Source organism: Gastrolobium bilobum, unplaced genomic scaffold (genome assembly GCF_033153095.1).
Source record: "Gastrolobium bilobum isolate Gb01-03AN ecotype WA unplaced genomic scaffold, APGP_CSIRO_Gbil_v1 utg7937, whole genome shotgun sequence".
NCBI classification, from domain to species: Eukaryota; Viridiplantae; Streptophyta; class Magnoliopsida; order Fabales; family Fabaceae; genus Gastrolobium; species Gastrolobium bilobum.
This window is the reverse complement of record NW_026895417.1, coordinates 65,931-75,847: the sequence shown is the minus strand read 5'-3', so window position 1 is coordinate 75,847 and position 9,917 is coordinate 65,931. Positions and strand designations below refer to the sequence as shown.

Genomic DNA, 9,917 nt, shown 5'->3' with positions numbered 1-9,917 from the left:
TTGGCTATTTGGCCATCTGGCTTAAAAAAGAAAATGCCTCAATCATAACCATAAAATATATCATATACTAATTCAAGCAAGAAACAAAGCAAGTTCTAGAGTCTTTCATACAGTGGGATGCACACTCAATAAAAAAAAATTATGTATAGGCTCAAAACCTCACGGCTATGAATGCACAGTAATTCTCTATTCTTTATCTCAAAAAATGTCATCACAAAAGAGAATATTCAATGAATCATGAAAATCATTACATTGATGCTCATTATGAAAATATTCAAGTAAGTGCATCATCATGCTCTGAATCAATTACTGATCAAAAATTTATGCCTGTCTTCTATTTATTTACACTGAGAAAAGTTTAAAATTTTCACAAAAACAATGGCTTGGGGTTTTTCAAAACAAACTAAATAATAAAAAAATCAATAAAAATAAATAATTAAGCTAAAGAAAAGAGAAAGGATTTGAGATAGTTCCCTGTTGTAGCCGGATATTATGTGTATTCTTCTTAACCTTTCTTTTCACTAATATAGTAGACTTGATCTTCCGGTTGAGCTACGGATGAGGGGACTTCTTTGTCAAAGAATTTGAAAATTGCTTGCTCTCCGTCTACCCGTAAGATAAACTCACCTTTAAGTACATCAATCAGTGCTCCTGAAGTTGCCAAGAAGAGTCTTCCAAAAATCATAGGAATTGTGGCATCTTCTTCAATGTCAAGGATGACAAAATCAGCAGGAATGATGAATTTGTCTACCTTTACCAATATGTCCTTAATGATGCCATAAGCTTGCTTTGAAGAGCAGTCAGCCAGTTGCACTATCATCTTTGTGGGCTTCACTTCGGTAATCCCCAGCTTCTTCATCATGGAGAGTGGCATGACATTGATGCTAGCTCCAATATCACATAAAACATTGTCCACTTCCGCTTTGCCTATAGTGCAGGGAATGCTGAAGCTCCCTGGATCCTTGTCTTTGGTAGGTAACTTCTTTTTGTTGATAACATTACATTCCTCCGACAGATTCACCGTCTCACATTCCTGCAACTTACGCTTCCTTGATAATAGATCCTTCATGAACCTTGCATAGTTGGGCATGTTCTCTAAAGCTTCAGCAAAAGGGATGTTGATCTGCAACTTCCTGAATATGTCTAGAAACTTTGAATACTGCTGCTTCTGAATATCTTTCTTTAATCTCTGAGGATAAGGAATTCGAGCATATGGGGAGAGATTCAATGGCTTGTTCTGTCTTTCAAGAGCTTTCTTCTTCTCCCACTTGAATAGTTTCTTTTCGGCTTTTTCAGGTTTGCTTTTGTCAACTTCAATTGTATCATTTGCCTTTTCTTTCTTTTCTTCTTCAACTGATGCTTCTCCATCCTTCTTCTTTTCTTCGGGATGCTCCCCTATAGGCTGAATCATTGTTCCACTCCTAGTGGTGATAACATTGCAGTTCCCCCTTGGATTTACAATTGTGTTGCTTGGAAAAGTACCCTGAGCTCTCTCAGAAAATTGCTTCGACAACTGGCCAATCTGAATTTCCAGATTTCTTATGGAAGCTTCTTGATTCCGGTGTGCTGATCTAGTCTCTTGCATGAAAGCAGATGTGTCCTCTCTGAAAGCATTTGCACCTTGAATATAATAAGAAGTGGTCTTGTATAGTTGTGCAAAAGTTTTCTCCCACTCAGAAGTGTTACTTTGTTGTGGGGCATGTGGTTGCACTGGAAGGGGAGGATTGAGCTGATGGTTGGATTTGTGAATCAACCCTGGATGTTGATTCTGAACCAGATTCCATTGGCCTCTGCTGATGGCTTTTCAGTTGTTCTCATGTAGTCACAATCTTCCGTCGCAAGAGCCTCTGCACAAATACCATATTTAATTTGAGAATTACTAATAGAAGAAACTTGAGAATGATTAAATTGTTTAGTAAGAGCATCTAATTGTTCTTGTTGTTTCTTGTGCATTTGCAGCATTTGTTCATTTTGGGCTAAGATTGCATCATAGCCGTCGAGCTTCATAATTCCTGCTCTCCTTTTTGCAACTGGTGCATTGTCAAATTCTTGAGAAGCTAAGGATTCCAACGATTCTAGGGCTTCCTCTGGAGTTTTTGTTTTCAAGGAGCCCACTGCAGCAACATTTACCAGTGTTCTTGTGTTGGGTGTCATTCCTTGGAAAAAGATTCTTGCTTTCTCCCATGCTTCAATTCCATGTTGCGGACACTTCCTGAGTAATCCTTTGAATCGTTCCCAAGCCTCGTACAGAGATTCACTTTCTTTTTGTTCAAAAGAGGTGATTTCCCCTTTAAGTCTTGCCATCTTTGAAGCTGAGAAAAATCTGGCCAGGAATTTCCTTGCTAAGTCATCCCAACTGATTATGTTTCCTTCAGGTTGAGACTGCAGCCAAGCTCTTGTTAGTATATGGATGTCCTAGAGACAATCTTTTGATTAGATTAGGACATATGTGGACCTTTTATATTGTCGCAAATAAATAAAAGCACTCTTTATACTGTTTCATATTTTGTCTCAATATTATTGTTAATATTTTATATGAGTAACTGGATAAACCCCTTGGAATAGAACACGTATCTCTTGAGTATCTGTGATGAGATCACGATCATGATGATTCAAGGATACCACACGTTTATTCCTAATTTTATGTTACTAGTCTAGAGACACTGAGAATGGGGATCAGTGATCTCGGGTAAGACTAGCACGACTTATCTACTTGTATTTGGATACAAGGTAAAGACCTCATGTGCTACAGATATCTTAGCTAAAGTCGTGGGTGGACCTATAAGGGTATAGCTCGCACTGAACAGACCCACAAAGAGACTCTATGAGGAAATCTCAAAGATAGTATCATTAGAGTAGTCTCTTTATATTTGGGTATGTCTTTCCTTAGACCAGAAATTATCACCTAGACTATGTTTTAGAATGCATGCTTTGATTGTATACCTCGTCTTCCTGAAACATGGAGACTCATAGGTATATTTTTGGGCTTGTCCTGAAAGGGCACAGGGTTAGGGTGATAAGCTGAAGGAATTCGTCAAATCTCTGTGAGAGATTAGGTTATCTGTAAACCGGAGAAATCAGGATGACATTTACAGGGACTCGGGAATCTATGCATAGTAAAAGAGATCCTGAGATGATCTGCCTTAAGAGTCAGTAAATTGAAGATTCCCTATTTCGAATAAAGATTACCCTAAACCGCAGGGTTGATACGTTTCCTTACCCTAGGTTTAATGAGAAGGTAACCGAGACGAAAGAAAATACATACGGCAACCAAATATGTATAATAGGATGATCAAGTCATTAATCTAACTAGTTCTGGGGCAACAAAGCATTGCTAGTGCTCTATGTTGTCATTAAATGGGTTGTGGGCTTGTTGGGCCCGAGCCCATTTATGTCAGTGGCTATGTTGGACCTAATGGGTCACACACTAACACCTTATTGTCATGATCATCTAGCATTAAAGGTATTGGGCCTAATAATGGTTGTTAGCCCAAGAAGAAGTTTGGAAATAATCTGAGCAAGATAGCGTCACGAGAAGCTCCATTCACTTTTAAAGTATCACAGTAAAGTAAAAAATCATAAAGATGACTATAGGGGTTCTCTGCGCTTCCTCCAGCGAACTGTTCTTTTTGAATCAGTTGTAGCAGTGTCGGCTTTAGCTCGAAGTTGTTAGCTTCTATGGTCAGTCTAACAATGCTCGCCGTCTGTGGAACTCGGGCTGGAGTCATATAATCCCCCAAGGTCCTTGGAGCGAGTTGATTGTTTTCTGCCATCGGTTCCTCCTTAGGTTCCGTTGAACTTGAGGTTTCTTTTGCTTCCCTTGCTTTCTATGCCTTTGCGTCCTTTCTAAGTTTCCTTTCGGTCTTTTCTATCTTAGGATCAAACTGCAAGATTCGCGGGTTAAGAGTACCTCGCATAAACTTAAGATCGAAAAGATGAGCAAAAACTAGAAAAAAGACAAAACAGAAAAACAGAAAAATAAAAAATACACAAAGAATGCAGAAAATTAATGCAGAAAAATATTTTTTTGAAGAATGTATAAAGTGCAGAAAATTAAAACGTCCAATCTAAAAGTTAATTAGTTACTTCTAATGTTGAAGAATTCGATCCCCGGCAACGGCGCCAAAAGCTTGTTGCGACTCGGCAAGTGCACCGGTTGTAAAGTAATAAAGTGTAACAGAGTACGAGATCGTTCCCATGAGGATCAGAATTTTCAAGCACTAGTTCGCTAATTGCGTCTTAATTGGACAAAAAAAAGTTGGGTTTGATAGATTGTGATTTGAAGAACTTAAAATTAAAAACAAGTAATAGCATTCAAACAAAGAAAATTCAGAATTAAAAAGACAATTGAAAGATGATTGATTAAGAATTAAAAAACAAGTGTAGTTAGGGTTTCGACTTCCCCCAATATCCTCGTTATGTTATGAATTAAAGAGTCAAGAACATTTTCTTAATATAATGCCAATCAATTCTATCTAAGTTAATTAGGGCTCAATTCCTTGTTACCCTAAATCTATGTGATATTGAAAGAACTCTAGTTCCTCGATTATTCCCCAAGAAAACATGCATTAAGATCAAGAATTCCAAGATTGCACAATTACCCTATGTCTATCCCTAGATCACAAGGATTATGATAAATTTATCAATTCAGGGTTCATGCACCAACATCCCTATTGTCATACAATTCCCTAAAATCATTCCATAAGAAGCAAACTCATAGAAAGCATTAAAGACAGATAAATTTATTCAATTATAAAAAGAAAAGAATTCAGAGACAATTTAATTCATAAACATAAACGATTCAATTGGGTTCCATCTACCCCTAACTACATAAAAGACTAGCCTAGCATACTGAATTCAAAAACAATAGTAAAGATAAGAGAACCCCAAGCCTCTATTGGTGTGATGTTGACTTGGTTCCTCAGTGTTCCAGTGCTCCGCAACAGGATTCCTCCTTTCGTCTTGGTGTAATGCTCTGGACTTGTGAATTGGTGTATTGGTTTGATCCTCTGCTCTTTATTTATAACCATTGAAGTTGTCTCCTTCATTGTATCTCTCAACGAATCTTTATCAGATTTGTAATTGATTCTTCAAGTTGTTTCCTTTTGCGTTTAACATCTTGTAGATAGGTGACAGATTTGAGACTTTGAATCTTGTTATAATCCTGCTTCAATCTTCCATGAATCTCTTTAAATCAGGGTCGATATGTTTCCGCTTTAATTCCGGATATCAAAATCCGGTATCAATTGGAAAATCTCAGCAAATCTTAGTAAATCTTTTCATGTCTGGAACGTGCTTGGGCGCTCAAGCGCGTTGTTGGTCGCTTGAGCGTGCTAATGTGATCCAAATTGCTGTTTCTGCCAGCCTGCACGCGCTCGAGCGTGCTAATGGGCGCTCGACCGTGCTCTTCGCGGGTGGATTCATGTCTTCTCGGGCGCTTGAGCGTGCATCTGTGCGCTTGAATGTGCTCTTCTGGCCCTTGAATTGTAATATTTTGGCTTCCTTTGGTCCATATTGAGCCGCCCCTTCTTCGTCATGATTTCTTTAGAACTCTCTAGTACCAATATTTGTGGTTTTACCTTCAAAATGCAAAGAACTTCAAAATGTTTGCTCAAATTCCTATCTTCTGACTTATGTGTTGTAAAACCTTGAATTCCATGCATTCTACTACATAACTCTTGTATAATTTAGTCTAAAAATATGGTAAACCAAAGGTTTATCAATAACCACAAGCATAGGCCACTGGAGTTCAGTGAGGGTGAACACGTGTTTGTGAGACTTTCACCTGTCACAGGTAGTGATCGTGCCCTCAGTGTAAGAAAGCTTAGCCCGAGATTCATTAGGCTATACCAGATACTTGGTAGGGTAGGGCCTGTCGCTTACCGGCTTGCCTTGCCTCCGAACTTGGCCAACATACATGATGTGTTTCACGTGTCACAGTTGCGAAGATACATAGCAGATCCTTCACATATTGTTCAATTAGATGATGTGGAGATTCAGGATAACTTAAAGATTCACGTAGGATCACTCAAGATACTAGATCGTGGCGAGAAAAAGCTAAAAAGTAAGATCATTCCCATGGTCAAAGTGCAATGGGAAGGAAGAACTTCTGAGGAGTATACTTAGTAGTGGGAGGACAAGCTTCTCCGGCAATACCCCAAGTTTAGGGACATGTATGTCTCTTATTTTACGGACAAAATTCTTAAAAGGTGGGGTGAGTGTAAGACCTGTACCGCTAAATAATTAATTAAATAAGATTATTGATGCCGAAGCATGAATTTGATAAATATTATGCATAATTATGGTAAGATAAATATTTAGAAAGCCGAATAATGCTTAAAGTCGCTTTTCAGACGAACAGTGTAGATACCGGTTCTGCTTCGCGGTATAAATGCGTATCAGTGAATTATCCCGAAAAATTATAATATAAATATAAATATTCCTAGAAAAATATCTAGGTCAAGGATATCAAGTTTGGAGTAAGAATAATGAGCGGTGATATCAAAACTAATATCGGCTACGTATAAAATGCGTACCGGCAAAGTGCTGCGAAAATTATAAGAAAACTATGATAATTCCTAGAAAAATGTTTAGGTTCAGAATTTAAAGTCTGGTAAAAAAATTATTAGCGTAGCTATTAGAACTAATATCGATGAGTTAAATGGGGTAACCTTATATAAGTGTAGCTTAGACATTTATCCAATTTTATTCCAAGACTAAATACCATTTTATGTCCCTAATAAAAAACACGGTCCCCACTTTATTCCCTTACAAAAAAAATACTCTTTTGGTCCCTAAAAAATTCAAAGTGGACCCATTTTAGTCCTTTTGAGAGACTAATTTGGGTCTTTTTTGAATTTGTGAGGGACCACGATTTCAACTAAATGGGTCTACTTTGAATTTCTTAGTGACCAGAAGAGTAATTTTTTTTTGTAAGGGACTAAAGTGGGGATCGTGTTTTTTGTTAGGGACGCAAAAGGGTATTTACTCTTATTCCAAAAACCTACTGTGAATAAAATTGAATGACCTAACTAAGTCGGAACCAATAATATTGAATGCATATGGCTTTGAGGGAAGCCTACGGTCATTAAACGAAAAAGGAAATGTTGTCCTAATGAAATGAACTTCTTGACTATGAATATTAATTATATTTCTGGTATAAACAGACTGTGATTGTGCTATTTGGTGACCCATAGACCTTGTGTGGACTTCTAGTTGGTAATACTAGATTCACAGGTAAGCTTTCGTGTCCTCGATTTTACCAATTGATGGTTTCATCATACCTCATGGAGGGGTGGTTTATATACATGATGTGTTTTGTAAAAATATGTGAAGAATATTGATATGTTGTTGAGCGATTTTATGAGTGCAAATGCCATATGTTATGTATGTGAGGTGTTCCACCCTAGACGGTAATCCCTGAGTATGTGAGGCACGTACAAGATGGTAACTTTGTGGGTGTGGTACAAGAGAGGAGCCTTGTACTGTGGGTTGCAGACATGCGTAATTCCTACCTTTTTTTCTCTGGTCAGTAGGATACATACACACATGACATAGACATATGCTGCATTGCATGGATATTTGCCATTATACTACTGTTATCTTTTTGAAACTTATATTGCACATGTAAGTGAGCTTTAGGTGGAGAGATCCTTGAGGACCCCTTGTCTTACTTAGATTTCTTTTAGAGATCTCACCCCGTGTGGGGCACATTTTCAGGTACAGGTACCTCTGAGGTTGAGAAGTCTGGCGGCAGGAGGCCAGAGTTGAGCTGATATGATGCATGCTTCCTTATTGCAATATTTGGATATGATTATGCTTTGTTGTTATTATATGGCTGAGATACTTGAGACATGACTGGATGTTTCTGTTGTTTTATTTTGTGAGCATGGGGGTTGTTCATGCCACATTGGAATAAGCTATGATTATGCTTTGTTGTTATTATATGGCTAAGATACTTGAGACATGACTGGATGTTTCTGTTGTTTTATTTTGTGAGCATGGGGGTTGTCCATGCCACATTGGAATAAGCTATGTTTATTTCAGACTTGAGTTGTAACATTGTATCAGGATATTGTCTGGTCTACGAGTTATAGTTCCATGACATGATACACATTTTATGCTATGAGGTTATTCAGTGTAGTATTTATTGTAATTTACATACATGCGATATTTTGAAAAGGAATAAGTATATCCACTTGATTAATATGATAAGTTTCATAATTGGAAAATTTTAGTTTTCGCATTTATGGAGTTGGGTTATTACCATTTATATGTTTAATACACCGAGTGCACATAGGATGTTACATCCTCGAATAGAGTTTATATGTAACAAGCTTTGTGCTTATTTTCTAACTAAAGAGGGAATATCATTTATATAAAGTTGAAATATTATAGATTTAGTCCCACATCATGTACTTTTTAGGTTGTTTATATCCAGTAACTCTATATATATTATATTATCCTCTATGCCAATACACACAGATTCATTCAATATTCCTTTCATCTCTTGTTACTTTACACGGAGCATGGGTTTCTTAACGTGCCATGGGGTTTCATTTTTGGGTATGGACTTTTTTCCCAATCACAAGAATGGTGGGATCAACCAATTCTACTGATTTCACGAATTATCACTATGATCCCAAACGATTGCATAACAAAGTGATATTGATTGTGATCTAAATAGCAGGAAGCACAAAAGACATAGGATCGTTTACGATATTGCAAGCAATTTTAACAATAGTGTACTAGAGTATAATTTTATTTTGGTTGTGGTATTTATATTTTGTAAGAGTGAGTTAATATCCTATGTTGATTTAATAATTTATACTTTGATATTTCGGAATAAAGTGACTTTGTGATCTTTATATTTTGTGATATTCCGGTATAATTTATATTTTGTGATCTTTAATTTCTGTTTAGATCACAACAGTACTTTGTGATATTTACTTTTGGTTTAGATTACAATACTTGATGATATTTTGTTAGACTCTTTTAATTTGTAATCTATATTTTTTGTTTAGATGATAGTGCAAAACATCATGTTTGATGTTTTTGAACATGGGATAAATGGTACCAAAAATAAAAATTCTAATAAATGACATTTTTATGAATGATCCTTTTTTGTTAATAATTTTAATTATATTTGGACGATGACAAGAGCTGTCGAACTCGCGCGAATTAAAAATTATTTTCTAATTAGGGTTCAGAAAATTTGTAGTAAAGTGGAAACCCTAAGTCGTCTCTCAAGGAAATTGTTTTGGTAAAAATCGCTTATGATGACAGAAAATTAAAATGGGGGTTTTGAATTTTGAATGAATAATTAAAAAGGCAGAATATAAATTTGGATTAAAAATTCGTAATTAAAAATTAACCAACCTAAGGTTAGGGTTCCATGGACGTCTTTCCTCCGATTAAAAGATATCAGAATCGTGATTGATCGTCAATCGAATCAGAATCCTTATTTCCAATTGACAACCCTCTCTAAGCGGTCGCTTAGCATTTGATCAAATATGATGCTTCTACTCATACAATCGCAGAGTATCAGCCCGTTTGATTTAAGGTCATAGGGTTAATCAATCTAACCATCAAATCTTATGATTAATCCCTTTCCATAATCGCAATCGCGAACCTCTGATTGAATATCCACGATCGCACGATATCAATCTGAGTTGGGAAGGGAAACAAAACTGATTTAAAATAAAGCGCAGACCCTCAAGACTAATCCATGGAATCCGTTACCCTTAGGTTGATTAAAAGGTTCTTAGCCTCGCATGGCTAAGGTAAACATGATTAAAATAAAATAAAAAGAAGAAGAAGAAAAAGATGAAGAACAGAATTGAATAAAAACACAGAGAGAACTTTTCTGTTGTAAAAAACTGACTCCCCAAGGGTTTCCTAAAGTCTCCCTTAAATAG

At 36.6% G+C, this 9,917-nt stretch overlaps 1 protein-coding gene and 1 non-coding gene across 2 annotated transcripts; one reads left to right on the top strand and one right to left on the bottom strand.

The window, feature by feature from the left end:
• Positions 1-505: 505 nt before the first annotated feature.
• On the bottom strand, positions 506-2,304 carry LOC133310408 (uncharacterized). The gene is made up of 4 exons (XM_061511342.1): positions 1,755-2,304; positions 1,483-1,620; positions 1,161-1,287; positions 506-1,073 (listed from the first exon to the last, which is right to left on the bottom strand). Exons 1-4 carry the CDS (start codon positions 2,302-2,304, stop codon positions 506-508), a joined length of 1,383 nt encoding a protein of 460 aa, XP_061367326.1.
• Positions 2,192-2,298, top strand: LOC133310443 (small nucleolar RNA R71). The gene has a single exon (XR_009751455.1). It is a non-coding gene; the product is annotated as a small nucleolar RNA R71 (small nucleolar RNA).
• Positions 2,305-9,917: the final 7,613 nt, after the last annotated feature.

Excerpts from the sequence above, each read along its gene's own strand:
- LOC133310408 (XM_061511342.1), bottom strand. The coding sequence starts at position 2,304 with ATGGCAAGACTTAAAGGGGAAATCACCTCTTTTGAACAAAAAGAAAGT. Across the intron at positions 1,621-1,754 it reads GTTCAGAATCAACATCCAGG|GTGCAAATGCTTTCAGAGAG; the intron begins GTTGATTCACAA and ends ATTATATTCAAG. Across the intron at positions 1,074-1,160 it reads AAAGATATTCAGAAGCAGCA|GTTCATGAAGGATCTATTAT; the intron begins GTATTCAAAGTT and ends CAACTATGCAAG.